The following is an 18544-nucleotide window of genomic DNA, read 5'->3' as shown; positions in this document are numbered from 1 at the left end:
CATGTTTCAGGCATGCCCAGCTGGGAGGTGACTCGCTGGAGGGATTAAGACTCACAGCTGGCCTGGGAATGCCTTGCGGGGTCCTCCTGGTGGAACTGGAAGAGGTGCCAGGGACCGGGAAGTCTGTACTTCCCTACTGAGACTGCTGCTCCCGCAACCCAGACCTGGATGAGTAGAAGAAAATGAATGGGTGGATGAACTTAGACATTCCTTCAACCCGAATCTGCTTCAGTCAGAAAAAGAGCCAAGAATATAGAACTTTTTTAATTTCTTGATTTTCAAAGTCAGCCCTCTTTTCACTGTCTGCACGGTGGTGCCATGCTGTAGATGAGGATCATGTCACAATTCACAGTCCTACTATCATAGACGAAATTTTTATTTCAAAGGTGGATGGGGACACAAATGACTTGAGTGAGTGTTTTGAGAATAAATTTCATTCAATTTCAGAATGATAATGTGAAGTGGCAAGAATTCCATTAAAAAATCAGGAGTGTTTTCCATTTAATTTGCGGAGAAGTTACAAAAACTGCCTCCAGATGGCGCCACATAAAAACAATGACGTTTAAATATGCTTTAGTTATTCCTTAAAATCACTTTTCCTATAAATCCTCACGTGAACCTCTATTCTACAATCTACCAGATTAACTCAAAAGATCTGTCTTTCCTTTCGCCACAAAATTATACAAAACAGATTAATTAATTAATTTCCTTATAAATGTAATACTTTTAGTTTGCTAATATGTACCATACATACTGGACCGTATTTTGTATTCTATTTGTACAAATGTCCCTGAAATGTATTATATTAATAGACAGGTTCTGAAAGTACTGTGCTGTATTGTATATAGTTCTGAATGGAGCTGGGATACAGGGGTCTACAGACGTTTAATTTAAAAATAGCTCTTATACAAAAAAATAGCTCTGTAATTCCCTCGGTTTTATGGTTATGGTTCAGTTTCGTTTTTGTGTAAATAGCTTTAATGATTTTTAAAATGGCACATAAACAACTGCGGCATGCTGGCAGATCATTCTCAAACACATAAAATTGTCCAAAAAAGGATATATAGGGTTGGGCGGTACTGCAAATTTCGGTATCGATCCAAGTAAATGCAGAGCCAGACTTGAACATTTCATGATTTATTAATGAGTCTGCCTTGATCATTGTTATAATCAGAATAAAAAACAGGGCAATGATTTTAAGCAAAAAAACAACAAACGTATTTAATAATAATTTAACAATATATAAACACAACACTATAAGACAATGTAACGGTATCAAGAAAATAATACAATCATTCTCTTTTACTACATACAATTACTTAACCAAAATTAAGTAAATACTGCAGAAAAAATAATCAATCAAATCCTTTTTTGCCAACAAAGCCCTCCTGTTTGCAAAACCTTATGAATGTTAAAATATCACCAATGTAACAATTTGAACAGCACAACAAACAACAGATTTGTAAAAATCAACATTCTCATCATACTAGTATCCTTTCGTTAACTACCTGCTGCTGCTACTACTACTATCTTCGGAATCGATACTGGGATCGACCTACCCGTTGCCTACTTTCAGCGCTGTGTGCGGACAGCAGTAAACTAAACGGCTGACTTGTTAATTCCGCTGTCGTTACAATTCTACACTTTTTAAAGTCATCTTTAACGGACTTTGGGCTATTTCTGTTTGTTCATATGACTCCCGCCATAAAACGCGTCCATTATCTCCGGACCACCAGGTAGTGCTGCTGACTTGGGGGAAAAACAATCCCACAAGTCTTTGCTTTACAAATACGGAAATGGTTACTATGGTTTAACGCTGAAAACGCAGCGTTTGTCCTTAAGAGCATATGGTCTGTATTAATATTAGTGTTTATAACAATGTACATGTTTGTATTTTATGTACACTCGACGACAGCAACACTACGTCACGGGACCCCATTTGCAAAGCACCGTTTTGTATTTTTGCCTTATTGAACCAGCTACAAATCACGGTATGGCCAAATAAATGAAGGTATAGTATAAGTATGTTACATATATAGTTTAATTCGGCATATGTGAAATGGGCTAAACATGTCGTGTCATTGTGGGATACTGGCAAACGTCAAGTTGAACGCTCACCCGACCAACTTCCGTGTTATTCAGGTCACCGTGACAGATGCAGCAGGTTGGCCCTTCTTCCACAGACGATCCGTCCTTCTCTGATTTCTTCCTACTCCACCACCTGAATGCTACACATCGCGCCAACGTCTTACCTGTAGGTATAAACCACCGTATCAGCAAGGTAAGTCAGTGTGGGTAATGATTCACGTATATGTTAAATTGAGTGGTGGACAGTAGTAGTGTACTTTGTTCTCTGTTGCAAGTGGACTAGGTAAGGCTTATTCATTATTAGACATTCGTCAAATAGCACGTAGTTTGGTCGATGACGTAATTACTGTTGAACGTGATTATTGATTTGACATACCTTTTTCAAATACATGCTAAGTAATAGGCGTTTTAGTGGTTTGTTTGTTTTTACAATAATTCATCTGCGAAGCCTTACATTATTAGAAGAGGTAATAACGCTTGAAACCACAAGAACCCAGGCACATTAATGCCTACAGAAAATGTATGGAACATAATGTATATATGCATGTACATTGCATTGGGTATTGCGGGTAAATGTAGTCTTTATTTGAAAATAACTCCACTTGACTTTTTGTGCTTAATGTACGTGTAACGAAAGAACTTAAAAATAATTGGGACAGTGAGATTTATTGAGTGGCTTATTAGCATTTTTGCTATTATGACACATACCTGTATATCATGTCACAGGTTTTATTATGTAAATGATTTAATTTATAATGACGTATTCATTATTATTTCTTTTATTATTTGTATAATGATAAAAGTATAGTTCGTTCAAGAAATTTTGTAATTGCAATATTTAGTGCCTAAAGCATTCAAATTGTTAAAGGTGTTTCAAGTGATGTTTAAGAGCATAAAAAACGGTTTTAGAGTTTAGTCAGCATAATGATAATTAGTATTTATATACACTCCTGATAAAAATGTTAAGAACATTTACATTTTGCATGGTTGGATCTTAAGGAGGTTCTAAGTAGAGCTTTAACATGCAAAAAGAAGTAACGGGGGACAAAAACAGTTTTGAACAAGCAATTTATTGCAAGCAACGTTTAAGACCACAGCCGGAAAGCCCCCTAAAATAGAAATCAGATGCTCAAAAAAAGGATCTATTCTCGTCTTCAGTCATGGCAAGCTATGGGGCATGCGTGACAGTCCTTTCGCCGGCAGCCCAGGCTCTCGCGTTGTTTAAAAGACACTGTCAATCGATTGCTTCTCTTGCGATACCCGGTGCATGGCTCCACAATCGATTAATGTAAAGATTTATGGCTGATTCTTATCGATACAGGAAGCTGCTACCGGCGCAGCCGAATCGTTCGTTTGTCAAACCGGATATCCGGTCGTATCGGTTTATTGTTCACAACCCTAGTGTGCATGCAGCCAATGACTGAGCCTCACCGTCACATTTAAATACCTCTGAAATGACGATGGTCTTCTCTTTAAGCCGTAAAATTCAGAGGTCTTGCACCCTTGTCTTGTTTTACGGTCCACCGCCTTTCTCTTTTGTGCAGTTCATGTGTTTGTTACACCGTGTATCTCTCTACAACTCTGATACAAACGTTCTAAAATGGCGGCCGCGGCTCACAAAGTATTACGCGATTGCGTGGAAGTATCGCAAGATTTCGTCTTGTGCGCGTGATCCAAGATGGCGGCATAAACAAAAATCTGACGCGATTTTGGACGCTAAACAAGCAGGCGAACGTAAGCCAAGGCAAACATTTAGCAAAAATTTTGGTTGTTAACCGGGGCGAACATTAACCGAGATACCACTGTATGTTACACTCTTCTGCACTCTGTGTATGTGCTAGCGGCCCTGCCTCCATCCTTCAAGACAAAGAGACTATATGACTAACAAAAGGGCTCACTATGTTCATGCTGCTATTCTATGAACAAACTTGCCAGGGTGCTGTAAGCAATGCACAGTGAAAACTCTTCCTGCCTGTTTGGAGGGAGAAGGTGAGGAAAACAGACACAAATGCACATGACAATATTGAAGCCAGCAAAATTATTGAGTTCATTTTCATTTATTGTGTGATTTAATGAAGTTATTATCAGCCCTGGCCTAGTGCTCACGAGACAGTTTCTGAAGGAGAAATCTTGTCACGTTTTAATCTCGCAGGATCTTGTGACACCTCTAATACATTTTATATACAGTATTCATAACAACAACTGACAACATTATTCCTGGTTTGTGCCAGTGTGCAGGTCTCTTCAGGATGAGGTCCACTTTGTACTTCTACACGTGCCACCTGTTGTGCATGGGTCTTGGTCTGGCCTGCGTAGTGTGTGTGTTCTGGTGGAACAGCCAGTGGCGTGGCGGTTTTGCCTGGGACGGCTCAGCACTTCAGTTCAACTGGCACCCGGTCCTGATGGTAACTGGTATGATGGTGCTCTATGGCAATGGTGAGTTTCAATCAAAGCTGCTTTCATTTCTACTTCTCACTTCTCTTCTTTGGTTTGACACGTGATGATTTTGTTCACACATGACAGGTGTCAAAAAGGCATGTCTTTTAGTTAACACACAGCTACATATACAGTATGTTGTTAACCACCAAGTCTTTACAAAAGGAACTTGCGCTTGAAATAATTTTTAATTATGCTGTGTTTTAAAGGCAAGAATGTGTTTGACAAGCTTTTAATTGCATTGTATTTTATTTTATTCTCCTCCTGCGCTTTATACCCTGATAGCTTACTCATGGACAAATTGTAAATTAGATTATTAAAATGTATTAATATTCTTGAGTGACTTTTTCAAAATATATTATCATTAACAGTGTTATTATTAAATTACAATGGAAGTTTCCAAATATATTTTTTGCTCTATTATATTGCCTGATGCCTATTGTAGGCGGATATTGACATAAAAAAAAAGTGGTTCATGTCGGTTTTCTTCATGATTTTCATCATGATGTTGGCGGACTAGTGATGCCGTGCTCCACACAGAAACAAGCTTGCTAGCTCAGTATATCTGGAATATGTCTGGAATTATAGTAACCCCTCGCCACTTTGCGCCTCGAATTTCTGTTTTGTGGTTGAATACGGCCCATTTTTAGTCAAAAGATATGCATAGCTAAGCAAATGTTATATACTTTTTGCCTAAATTAAGCATTTTCAAGCAAAAAAATGGCTAAATGAGCTAAGATTCCAATATAAGGCATTCAGAAGATGCATTCAATGATGTACTGATATGTAGTATTCTACACTGGTCACCAGGTGTCAGTAATGTTACTGTAATGCTCGGTGAGACACACAAGCGGCAGACTTGATCGCCGGAACAACTGGCTTTTATTGCTGGTTTGAATGATCCCACAACAGGTAAAATAATCGGAAAAGAGGCTACTTTTACGGCCGTAACCCACGCCAAGCTAAAACTCAACTCTGAATCCCCGATGTCATTTCCTGTCATTTCTACTATATTAGGTGATGTGGTGTAAAGGTGATTATGGGGGTGTTATTTCATGTCTAGAGGGCTTTAATAATGTTAAAACGTATTTAGAAACAGGTTTTCTATTCTCTGAGTACAAAAGTATTAATATAAAATAATATAAAATAAGACGAGGGATTACTCTATTCGGATTCGGAAGTATACATTTGTCGTTGCGGTGCACCTCTACAACCCTGGGTAGTGTCCCTAAAAGCAGACAAAAAAAGCAAGGCATTTGGCTTAGAAGACAAGATCTAGCCAGAGGAAAACACTGCCTCTCAGCCTTTGGCTTCCAGGAGTCATGGCCCTTTTCCATCATTAAAGTCTCCTGGTTTTGAACACTTGGCCTTCAAAATATGTGAACAAGACAAGTGGATAAGACAAAAGCCCTGCGCTGGAATTGTTCAATAGAGATTGAGAACACGAGAAAACAATTAATGCTGCACTTCAGGCCCTAAAAATTAAAAAAAATGTTCACACTCATGCAATTTCCTGTAAACCAGGCGTGTCCATTTTTGGCCCGCAGCTTGTTTTTTATTGGCCCACGGCTTATTCTAAAAACGCAGGTTGTTATTAATGAGATTTATTATTAGATATCACCAATAACATAAATCTTATGTACCTTATTAAACAATATGTTGACCTCCATTGTATTGTTTTTTAGCGTCTTTAATTCACAAAATGTATCATACATTCTTCAATTTTTCTGTATGCTCCATCTGTATTATTTTTTGTAAGGGTGTCCCAAGCCGATATTGATATCGAATAATGGGCCGATATCAGCAAAAGCGAGTATCGTCTTATGTCGGCCTGCGTCTAAAATCTCAGATTTTGGCACTCTGATACAAGCAGTGGACTCCAGATTTCGCCCCAACCACGTGTGCTAATTTGTGAAGAGTAGGAAGGCGTAAGAGTGAAAAAAACATTGCAGCTGAGTGCAAAACTTGTCATGCACAAGTTTCCCGTAGTGGCACAGATCCGGGGAAGTTTAATACGACCAAACTCATCACGTCTTTGAAGCAGCTTTACACAGAAAACTCCCATGGGACGAGAAGAAGTCATTAGCTATAACAGAAAAGATGACCAGCACCTATCAGTGGTGAGTAAAGTCAGGTGAAAACGTTTAGTTGAGCACCTCGAACTTCGCCATAGTGTGCTTGGATGCAACTACATTGTGGATAAATATACCCCAAACATTTAAAACAGTCAATGTTTTACCTACTGTTGCTGATTATTGTCCTGTGTTTGAGTAATATCACTTGATCAAGCCTTTTCTAACGTTAAACGGCACAAAATAAGTAATACAGTATGTATGATTTGTGCGGATATTGGATTGATATCGGTATAGGCAAGTATTCAAGACTGCAGTATTGGTATCGGATAAGAAGTGAAAAAGTTGTATTGGGACACCTAATTTTTTTTATTTGCCAACTGAAGAGTTACCTGTCAGCAGAGTGCAGTTTTTGTATGTTTCATTTTAAAATTAGAGAAAAGCAGTTTTATATTTTGCAATTTTTTTACATTACTGTTCTAAAGATTTACCGAACCGTGACCTATAATAACTGCGATAACATTAAAAGAAAAGTGATTTAACAAACTAATTAAATTGCACCACCCTGGAACAGCAAGCTAAGGACTGACATATACACTCCTGATCAAAATCTTAAGACCAGTTGAAAAATTGCTAGAATTTGCATTTTGCACATTTGGATCTTAATGAGGTTTAAAGTAGAGCTAAAATATGCAAAAGCAAGTGAGACAAAAAGCACTTTGAAAAAGTAACTTATTGAAAACAACAATTAAACTGAAATAGGCTTTTTATTAGCTGATCAAAAGTTTAAGAGCATCGCTCAAAAAATAACAAAAAAACTCTCCAAACCAGAACAAAAAATGTTCTCAGTAATGAGTAGCTCCACCGTTCATGTTAATCACTTCAAAAATTGGTTTGGGCATGCTTGATGCGAGTGTTTCCAGGACGCTAGTGGGAACATTGCTCCAAGTGGTGAAGATGGCTTCACGAAGGGCATCAACTGTCTGGAACTGATGGCCACTGCTCCCGACCTCAGCAGCAATGGCACGCTGCGAGAGGCCTTGCTTATGCAGCTCCACAATCCGACCACGTTCAAAAAGAGAAAGCTTCTTAGCTTTAGCCATGAGGAGGGCATGGCAGTGTGAATGCCTGACAGAAAATAAAAATTTTGAGCAGGTTTTGGCTTTTATAGCCTGTGGTCTTAAACTTTTGATCAGCTGATAAACAGCCTATTTCATTTTAATTGTTGTTTTAAATAAATTACTTTTTCAAAATTCTCACTTCCCCTTCTTGCTTTTGCATATTGTAGCTCTACTTAAAACCTCATTAAGATCTAAATGTGCAAAATGCAAATTCTAGTGATTTTTCAACTGGTCTTAAGATTTTGATCAGGAGTGAATGACATACTGTATATATACTCATGATAACAATTGCATGCCTAGTAAGTGCTGGCAATTCAACACTGTGCCCCCTCCCAACCCAGGAAACTGTAAAGGCAATCATATCATCAGCATGTACTATTCATGATATTCACCATTCACTGTATTTCTTCTAACCCCGGCAGGCAAAGATGGCTGTTGATTGAAAATAGTGGTCTTTCTTGCAGGAGCTGTGTTGTACCGCGTCCCCCTGACTTGGGGCTATAATAAACTTCCTTGGAAACTGCTACATGCTGCAGTGATGCTCCTTGCCCTGCTACTTTCAGTTATTGGACTTTGTGCTGTTTTTGGCAATCACAATGCTTCAAACATCCCCAACCTCTACTCCCTGCACAGCTGGATTGGAATGATCACCGTAGTTCTCTTTGCCATGCAGGTACAACTTTATGTGCAGCAGCAATGGCTCGAATTCTTCAATACAGTGGAAACTTGGTTAGCGTCATGAAGCTGTTCCAGAAGGGCCGACTGAAACCGAAACGTACTCCAACCAAATACATTTTTCCCAGAAGAAATAATGTAAATCCAAGTTAGCGTTCCGGACATCCACAAACACTTTATTATAGTTTTACATGCGGAAAACAATTGGAAATGCAGATCAATTATGAATGAAAGATAAATGAGCATTTAACCTCACTTTAACCTTCATTGAAGAGTTGATTGTTGACAAAAACAGCTATGAGGCAGTGGCGAGAGACAAGCATATATTGACACTACCTTTGTGTTTTGATCGTTATTTCTTGAATTTAGTAGTGTTGTCAATAAGAAAAGTAGAGACTTGTGGGGTAACTGTGTTAGTTAGCAAAGAATTACAGAGTCAAGGGCTGACAACATCATAGACAGGCAACGGAGCCGACTTCTGGTTTCGGTTTCCTTGCCAACAGGGACGTTTTGTGATTAAAAAAAATAAATAAATTGAGAACACAGTGCCGCACGGTGGTCTAGTGGTTAGCATGTTGGCCAACACAGCAACAGTCTGGAGATCGGGAAGACCTGGGTTCGATTCTCCCTTGGGCATTTCTGTGTGGAGTTTGCATGTTCTCCCCGTGTGTGTGTGGGTTTTCTCCGGGGACTCCGGTTTCCTCCCACATTCCAAAAACATGCGTGTGAGGTTAATTGGCGACTCTAAATTGTCCATAGGTATGAATGTGAGTGTGAATGGTTGTTTGTCTATATGTGCCTTGCCATTGGCTGGGGATTAGTCCAGGGTGTACCCCGCCTGTCCAGTGCCCCCGCGACCCTCAAGAGGTAAAGCGGTATAGAAAATGGATGGATGGATGAGAACAGTTGAACTTACACACTGGATTAATAATACAACAGACGCGTGTTACGGGAAACCAACACAAACCGAGGCTAAATTTGTATGTACATTTTTGAGGTAAAACGAAAAACACACTAAATGGGACGTACGTGAACCAAAGTTACACTGTATTCTTCATGTTAGATATGATTAAAGTCTAAATATCATTACTGTCCAATGAACAGCATGTACAGTAATCACCCACCAATTTGCACTTAGAATTTTGCGGTTTCATTCCATCACGGTTTTTGAAACATATATTAATAAATAATGTTGTTTTGTGGTTAAATACGGTCTATTTTTAGCAAAAAATGCATATTTAAGCAAAAGTTATGTTTTTTTGCTAAATGAAGCATTTTCAAGCATAAAAATGGTTAAACGAGCTAAAATACAAATATAAGCCATTCAGAAGATGCATTCTAAGATGTGATGATGCTCTAATAATGTTAAAAAAAACTAGAAGGTCACAAACAGGTTTTCCATGCTGTAACTTTGAAAATATTGCATTTATAATACAAGTAATCCTACTGCGCGGAAATTCATTTATGACAGTCGTGTCTGGAACCAATTAACTGGGATAAACGAGGGATTACTGTATCAGAATTTTTTTCTACAAAAAAAACATTCATTTCATTGGTCATTGGCACATTTTCCCTCTCTTGTTAGTGAATAGTTGTTCATGTATTATGTGTCTTATATTATTTTTTGTCCATCCAGTGGGCTACAGGGGTAGCTGGCTTCCTCCTGCCCTGCTCTCCTGGTTCAATACGTAAACTCCTGAAACCCCAACATGTGTGGTTGGGAGGCAGTTTCATGTCACTGGGCATTGCATCCTGTATCTCCGGTATCAATGAGAAACTCTTCTTTGTCCTGTGAGAACCATTTTTTTCTTTATTGCCTTTAGGATTTTCTCAATGGATTATGATGATTCTAATTGTTATAAAAATTCCCACATTTTCAATAGGAAAGGAAATACTAATGGGTCTCAGCCATATTCTCAACATCCGCCTGAGGCCCTGTTGGGAAATTCATTAGGAGTCTTGATTGTAGCTTTTGGCATGGTTGTCCTCAAGATTTTGTCTAATCAAGAATGGCAGAGACCGGAAAATCAGCCTGCAGATGTGGCTTACTCGGTAAGAAAAGTTTTGAAATTCAAATATATGTGCTATTAGTATCACATAAAATACCTTTTATACGCCCACAGCCAGTGCTTCAAGAAGAAAATCAATGAGGGACGTAACCACTCAGCACTGTCAAAGCCATATTGGACCATTTGCCAATCCAAAAGCAGCTGACCTTTTTGTAGACGTTCCGGATGTACACATTTAATTTTGATTGTATTTAAGTTGCTCTTTCCTGATAAAGAATAAAATGTGAACCATCTAAGTCTTCATTCTTCAAAGTGTGTAGCTGCCGTTACTCCTTAGAGAAGGAGGTATTCGACTCAATTGTTCGGGGCACCAGATTTTGAGAAAGCTAAGGAGCCGGGGCCATACCTCTCTTTTGTGTGTAACGCATTCACTTTGCACTTCTACTTCAGTAAATGGCAAATATCGTTGTGTATATAATGTAAAAAATAAACTGAAGCAGATGCACAATGTTAATGCTAGTCAGAGATCCTCCATATGACAGAAGCACAGATGTTTTTAAGAACCGATTGCAAATACGTGAGTCAATAGTCCTCCACATGACAGGAATACTCTGACATTCTGCAAAGAAGCCTGTCAAAGATTCTTTATAAGACAAAGTGTGTGAAAAATGCCAGGCAAAGATGCTTGCACTATACAGTATTAATGTTAGCCAAAGATCCTTTATATAACAGGAGCTTGGCTGTTTTTAAGGACCGACAGCAAAAACACTGGTCATAGATCCTCAATATGGCAAGAATACAAGGGCATACTGCAACAAGGTCGTCTGTAAGACAGTGCTCTGCTACCGACTGCAAAAATGCTATTCAAACATACTCAATATCACAAAAGCGCTCTTCCTTTGTAAGGACCAACTGCAAAAAAAACCCACGAGTCATACATTCTCGATATGACAGAAGCGCTCTGCTAAAGACCTTCGGTAAAAAAAATGTCAAATATCCTCTCCTGGAGTAGTCTTCCGTTTTCAAGGACCTATAGCTAGAAAACAAACAAGCAAGCAAACAACAAAAAAAGCACTAGTCAAAGATCCTCTATAAGACCAGTGCTCTGCTATTTTTAAAGACCTACTGCAAAAACATAAATCAAACATCCTCTCAATGATAAGAGCGCTCTTCTGTTTTTAAGGACCTACTGCAAAAACATCAACAACACAAAAACGCTAGTCAAAGATCTATGACAAAACTGCTCTGCTGTTTGTTAGTCTGCAAAGTTTGAAATGAAGGCCTGGGCCTGTCTGATGTCACGTTTGGTCCGTGTGCCGCTATTTGAATAGGCCTGACATAGTATATTTGTCCAAAGTTTAGACACAGTTGTGCATGTCTTAAATGAGAAGGTGTGACCAAACTTTTGACTTGTACTTCTATATTTGGCCACAACTTTTTCTGTTTTTACGTCAAAAATTCAGACTTTGCAAAATATTCTTTGCAGTAACATCATTTAGTTTTCACTGGATTTCCTGTGCGCCCCAAATTACACTTGTAAAGTGTCCTGCCTTACACAGGGTGGCAGCAGAGTAAAGTGGTGATGAGTTCAAACACAGCCACTGCCTGTGATGGCTGGGGTCAAAGTTGATATAATGCATGAAAAATTATTAATGTAGTTTTTATTTAGTATAATTGATATCATAATATAAGTATAATAAGTTTTATATTTATTAATTTAATCGAAAAAAAAATTATGAGTTCATTCTCATAAAATTGCAACTTTTTTGTTTTTAGAATATACCTGTATTCTAGTAAAATTACAGCTGTTTTTCCCATTTCTGTTGTTGTTTTTCCAACTATTTAAACTTTCTACTTGTAAATTTTCTTCTCATAATTATGACTTTATTCCCAAAATATTGTTATTGAATTATACATTTTTCTGCAGTCTAATTTTCAAAAAATTACAACTTAATTCATTTTCTTTGTTTCTAATAATACATATATTAAAAACATATTTTGTCTTTGTTTTATTAAAATGACTTTATTTTTCTCATAATATTTTTCTCGTTATATTACATTTTTTTTCTTAATATTTTAATGTTATTGTAAAATTACAGCAGATATTTAAATGCTATTAAATGATATTTAAATTATTTTTTTTAGTTTTTGTTGTTAAATAATATTTTTACAATGTACTGCGGGTGGGCCGGTGGCCTAATGTTGGTCACGCAGTCAGGAGATCGGGAAGATTTGGGTTCGAATCTCCGTTGGGCATCTCTGTGTGGAGTTTGCATGTGCGTGGGTTTTCTCCAGGTACTCCGGTTTCCTCCCACATTCCAAAAACATGCATGTTAGGTTAATTGGCGACTCTAAATTGTCCATAAGTTTGAATGTGAGTGTGAATGCTTGTCTATATGTGCCCTGCGATTGGCTGGCGACCACTAGCCCGAAGTCAGCAGGGATAGGCTCCAGCATACCCGAGACCCTAGTGAGGATAAGCAATCATTCAACTACATAACAAACAGGACATCAATGTGGAGATGACGTTGATGGTCATTCTAGCTAGACAATAAGATTAATAAATACTAATACTCCATATTATATAAATACTCCATATTCAGGTTTAAAGTCTGCAATGGTTTACGACTGTAGAATTATCCAAAATGTATTGCTTTGATTAATACTTGCGTTGGGGTGGGTTCTATTGTGGTGTGTGGGATGTGTTCAAGACTTTCGTACATGACTGTTTTTGCAAGAACACCGGCAATTATTAAATCCAGACACATTTTTTTAGTAGATTAAGTGAAAAAGAATCAGAAGAAGATAATTAACTCATACCAGTAATTTTGTACAATAACGAAGCAGCAAGTCTACTTAAAACTTCTATTCTGTTCTGATTTTACAAGTCTTTGAATGCGCCATTACCGTACCAACTCATATAAACACGCAGATAATTATTCGCAACAGCATATATTGCAGTTTTGTGTTCTTCAGTCAACGACCACGTCCAGATACGAACATGTTTTTCATATATTCATCGAGTTATTTGATAGAATGTAGCCGGTCAAGTTTTGGAAATTTAAACATTAGCTCACCACTTTAGTGTTTTAATAGTTTTCCGACAGCATTTGAAAGCATCATTGCTGCTTTCACGGAACAGCTAGGTTCTTGGAAGATCATCTCCGTGCGTGTTACCACGTCGCGGCATCCAGTGAGGTCATTGTAAAGGTGGGCGGTGAGGGACCGGTCCAAACCAAGGGAGGAAACGTGATTCAAAAGAAGGAGAAGAAGCTGCTGACTGCTTTGTTCACACCGGGCTTCTTTCCAACCGCAGGCTGCTCGACGTCGCCAGAGACAAGCAAAGTAAGTTTTAAGACATGAATATATATACACTATTTAAGACATGATTATATTATTACATTCCGTGTAGTACACGTTGTTGAATAGTATATGTTGTTGCTTTTCAACAACAAACCTGAGTTTTTTGGGGTTGAACTGATCCTACTTTTTCTTCAAATTACAGTTGCGAAACATCTAAACATTGTCGTTTACTGTTGCTGCTTTGTGTGGATTTACTGCTTTTTTTAAAGTTACATGTTAACTTGGTGACATTGCTGAGCATCCACATAAGCTTGCGACTTGACAGGATCTGCCATATTCTCTTTTGATGCATTGTTGAACAAACTAATGGATGTACTGTATCTTAACTTGATGAAGAGATATATCCTTTTCATCGAAAGTAATTGTCGTGTTTTTTTTGTTTTTTTTTTACCAAGTGCTGTATCAAAACATGCAATTGCAAAGTTTCCCACAGGACTGCAATCTATTTGCGGTGGTGGGTAGAGCTGTGCATTTTGAGTGATGTGTTTTTATTATTTTACTGAATCGGGCCTCCTCTCTGTTATCTTGTTAAATCTAGCTAAAAAAAACATGTCACTTTTTATATTTGTAGTATATGTGTCATATGTATGTAAACAAATTTGAAATGATCTGTTGTGTATTTATTTATTCGTATTCTATTTTCTTACTTTTGTTTTCGTACCTCTCCTGTCTTGCCTTGGTTGTTTTATTTTGTCATTAAGTGATTAAGGTTATTATGCCATTCTTGCAGAGCTGCTGGAAATGTGAATTTCTCTTGGAGATGAATAAAGTATCTATTTATCTATCTAATTAATAAATCATGCAGAAAAAAAATACATATTTAAGGACATTTTACGTGTTTTTTGCCTAAATTAATCATTTTCAAAAATGAAAATGACAAAATGAACTACAATACAAATATACAAGGCAATAAGAAGACACATTCAAATTGTTAATATAGTATTCTACATGGGGTCACCAGCTGTTGAGTGAGACAGGCACCAGACTCAATCGCCGGAACAACATGCTTTTATTGCAGGTTTAAGTTATCTCACAACAGCAGTAATAACATCATAATAATAACATAGACTACTGTTGCGGACGTAACCCACGACAAGCTAAAACTCAACTCTGAACCCCTGATGTCACTTCCTGCCCTCCACCCACCCAGAATGCATACTGAGACACACACGAGCAGTAGTTTTAGTAACGTCCTAAATGACTTATTTTTTCTGATTATATCTACTGTATTGGGTAATACCCATGTAAAGGTGACTATATGGATGTTATTTCATCTCCTGAGGGCTAATAATGTTAAAAACTGTATTTAGAAGGTTGAAAACAAGTTTTCTATGCCATAACTACGAAAATATTCAATTTGCTGAAATTCACTTATCGCTGTCTCCTCGTTACATTACGGTTTGAACATCGCTCCCTCACTCAATCATGGTTTTTCAAAAATTATGATCACTGTTTCCTGGTTGAGTGTGGGCTATTATCAGTCAAAAATATTGAAAGACAAGTTATATGTAGTATTCTGGTTGCTAGATGTCAGTAATGTTACATTGATCAGACATGATGTTATAGTACATTACCTTCACACTGCATGGAGTCAGCCCTGGCATGTCCGACATGATAGGGTGAAAAAAAATCTCCCATTCCGTGTGGAAGTGGTAAGTTTTTGGCTTCTTATTTTGTCCTTTTTCCTCACTCCGTTTGAAGCAATTTCTTAAGTTCAGAATAAGTACATTGGAGGCTAACTAGTTAGCTGCGGATGGCTCTTATGTCCCTGCAGTCATCCCGTCGCCTGCTCATTGTGATGTAAACAAAGAATAATACGAGTGTAAAATTGACTATAGGGGTGTTAGTTCATGTCTACGGGGCTCTAATGTTATTATATCTTTATATAAGTGTATGAAGTGTATGGTGAGGGGTTTTACAGCCTTAAAACATATATAATAATTATACAAAAATATAGTTGGCTACTTACCGGATCACTTATTAAGGGCTATTTTGGGAACCTATCCCCTGCGATAAACGAGGGAACACTGTACTCAATGAAGTGAATCAGATACTCGATTCACTCGAGTCACTTGTTACAAAGCGTATGCGCAGAAACTTGCACATGGGCAACAAGTTTGGCAGCTGGGCTGTAGATTCTTGGCGAGCACCCGATAGTCAGCGAGACTCGTGAGGCTCATTGTCGAGCACCCATGATGCAGCTTGGGTAGGAAGGGGAAAGGAGGGTTGATTTGAGGGAGGGGTGTGCGTTGCCTATATCTGGCGACTCGATTCGTATCGCGATTTATAGGTCACGATTCGATTCGATTTCGATATATCCCGATATATCCCGATACTTAAGTGCAAGACAATTATTGCGATTTTTTTAAATATATGATTCTGGAAACAGCTAATGACTAAACTAGTACACATTCAAAAGAAAATTTGTATGAAACTGTATTTACAACTGTATTTAACAAGTTGCTGTTTTCTAAACACCGCGAGAATATAGTGTAAAGATACCGACCTGGAATAACTCTCGCGAGATGCTATTATTACTTTGGCGGGCTTTGGTGCTGTGCTGCCAGCGCTGCCAGCTAGTGACCGGGAGTGTAAGTGCAGGACAAAAGACGCTGCAATGAATACAGTACCTCCAAAATACATATGAAATCATCGATTTGAACGTCTTTTGAATCGATATGAGAATCGTGCGATGTGATATCGCGATATATCGCCGAATCGATTATTTTAAACACCCCTAATTTGAGGCAAGGACCAGATCTGTTGCTTTTTCCACAGGGCAGTAAAGAGTAACAATTATACAGTTACCATGGTACCTGGTTTGCCTTTTTTAATGTAGTTAGTGGTAACAGGAATGAGTAAGTGAACGAGTTAAAGGAGACGAGTTCCTGTGAGTCCCGATTAAGTAAAAAAAAACTTGTGAGTTTTGAACGACTCGTCTATAACTCGCACATTTCTACCAGATGGGACTCGCGTCTCACTTCCATCTGTGTGAAAGCAGTACAGCAGGGGTGTCCAAAGTTTTTCCACTGAGGGCTGCATACTGAAAAATAAAATGACGCAGGGACCTTGTTTACATTTTTTAAACCAACCCATCTACCGTAGATATGCTGAGATGTTTTTTATATTAAAGACAAAAACAGCCTGCATCTCAATTTTGTGTTATCTGTGGCAAGCGTGTTATTAGTATGAATTCTCCGTAAGTTACGCTTTTTTGCTAGTTTTTCCATTATTTATTCATTTTTGACAAATATTTCTTCTCTTCCATGTTTTTCTCAGTATTATGTCTTTATTCTCATATTTTGAATTTATTAACGTAATATTATAATTTTTACTCAGTGTGAATTTCCTAAACTTGCAACTTTATTCTTTATTTGGTTTGTTTCTTATAATAGTAAGACTGTTGAAAAAGTACAATTTTTTGTCTTAATGCTATTTTTTTTCTCTTAAAATTGTCACTTTATGCTCCTAATATTTTGTCTTTATAAAATTACTGCTGTTCTTACCATTTTTGCTGTTGTTTTTTAAGTTTTCTTGTTTAATTGTATGTTTACAATGTGGCGAGGGCCAACAAAAATACAGCTGCGAGCCGTAAATGGCCCCAGGGCCACAATTTGAACACCACTGCTGTGTAGTCTATTTAGAACATGAAATACCTCCTAATCTTAAATACAGGATTGCTGTTTTTGAGAATATTGAGTGCGTTCAGAATTTCTGCTTTAAGAAGAGGTTTGTTTAGAAAAAAAGGGAAACTGTGCTAAACACTAATAAAACTTGTTTTAAATGAGCTGCTTCCCAGTTACGGCTCTGCCATTTTCATTTGAAACTTTTGAAAGAATTGATAAAGCCTCATTATCTGTGTTGTACGTATTTTTTTGATCTCTTTGCAATTCACACAGTACAACAGGTCTGTCAGCAACAGTCCCATCTTGAGACTGCTGTGTAAAATAAGCTCTAGACTGTACTGTAATGCATTTTTTTTTACCGGTCGGAAGAGAAAGAGAGTGCAAAGTTGGGTCAACCTTTTATATTTTTGTATACATTCAAATTACATGGTGCAATGTTCTCATTTTGTATACGTTCAAATTACATGGTGCAATGTTCTCATCTTCTGAAATAGCACTAATCTTACGCAGCTCTTTGCTTGGTGCCTAAAAGGGTTGAAAGTGGCTACAATGTTTACGATTTATGGATATGAACATTTTGCATGTTCTTCTACTTTCAAATTCTAAAAAGTCAGACTAATACCCTTATTACTACAAGAGTCTCTGAAGGCTTAGGACCTTAGGACCTTAGGACCATGCCACTTTTGTATGGACTGTATTTCATGTGAGCTGAATGAAGATCTTGTGTGGAGTTCAGTTTACCATAGGATTAGGGGGGGAAATAGACAAACTAGACAATTTTACCATCCATTTTCTATATTGCTGCTCACCCGGTCCCCCAGCGAGCCTCACCAGCCAGGATGACTTCGCTCCACTGCCTTGAATCTGCCATCAGTGATGCTCACTGACTAACATTCATGAGCGTACGGGGGGATCGATAACGTCAGAGCTGCAACAATTAACCAATGAGTCGATTCTCCAACTAATCAACTATTTTGGTCGTCGATTAATCGTATTTTGAATGAAAAATGAAATGTGAATATTTGTTAATTTCCTTAGTCATCCATGAAAGCGGACCAGTTATCTTTGTATTTTAGGCAAAACAAGATATTCACACACAGCTTTAACTTTGGCAAACAGTGGTGGACATTTATGTCTCATTTTTGTTATGTTGC

At 37.8% G+C, this 18544-nt stretch overlaps 2 protein-coding genes across 10 annotated transcripts in view; both read left to right on the top strand.

Annotated features, from left to right (window-relative positions):
* Positions 1 to 1550: 1550 nt before the first annotated feature.
* Positions 1551 to 10708, top strand: LOC129180388 (lysosomal membrane ascorbate-dependent ferrireductase CYB561A3). 8 transcript variants are annotated; one of them, XM_054774827.1, is made up of 8 exons: positions 1551 to 1736; positions 1916 to 1991; positions 2143 to 2254; positions 4320 to 4524; positions 8182 to 8390; positions 10029 to 10183; positions 10276 to 10444; positions 10516 to 10708. In XM_054774827.1, exons 3-8 carry the CDS (start codon positions 2156 to 2158, stop codon positions 10540 to 10542), a joined length of 864 nt encoding a protein of 287 aa, XP_054630802.1. In that variant the 5' UTR covers positions 1551 to 1736; positions 1916 to 1991; positions 2143 to 2155; the 3' UTR covers positions 10543 to 10708. The 8 variants fall into 8 exon arrangements, with proteins under 8 accessions (XP_054630802.1, XP_054630797.1, XP_054630801.1 ...); XM_054774822.1 differs by having other exon boundaries at positions 2143 to 2281; XM_054774826.1 differs by having other exon boundaries at positions 1916 to 2011.
* A 2768-nt stretch (positions 10709 to 13476) lies between these two features.
* loxl2b (lysyl oxidase-like 2b) overlaps positions 13477 to 18544 on the top strand; it is a 49342-nt gene continuing 44274 nt past the window's right edge. Inside the window, exon 1 of one of the 2 annotated variants that reach the window (XM_054774661.1) lies at positions 13477 to 13746. The gene's annotated coding sequence lies outside the window, so the exon portion shown is untranslated. The remainder of the gene's footprint in view (positions 13747 to 18544) is intronic. The other variant, XM_054774660.1, reaches the window with a different exon arrangement.

Source organism: Dunckerocampus dactyliophorus, chromosome 4 (assembly GCF_027744805.1).
Source record: "Dunckerocampus dactyliophorus isolate RoL2022-P2 chromosome 4, RoL_Ddac_1.1, whole genome shotgun sequence".
In the NCBI taxonomy this organism is placed as follows: domain Eukaryota; kingdom Metazoa; phylum Chordata; class Actinopteri; order Syngnathiformes; family Syngnathidae; genus Dunckerocampus; species Dunckerocampus dactyliophorus.
The sequence above is the reverse complement of the archived record's forward strand: the minus strand, read 5'-3'. Positions and strand labels throughout refer to the sequence as shown.

Coding starts and splice junctions, on each gene's coding strand:
- LOC129180388 (XM_054774825.1), top strand. CDS start 2,156: ATGCAGCAGGTTGGCCCTTCTTCCACAGACGATCCGTCCTTCTCTGAT. Junction 4,525..8,181: donor GATGGTGCTCTATGGCAATG/GTGAGTTTCAAT, acceptor TCTTTCTTGCAG/GAGCTGTGTTGTACCGCGTC. Junction 10,445..10,515: donor CTGCAGATGTGGCTTACTCG/GTAAGAAAAGTT, acceptor ATACGCCCACAG/CCAGTGCTTCAAGAAGAAAA.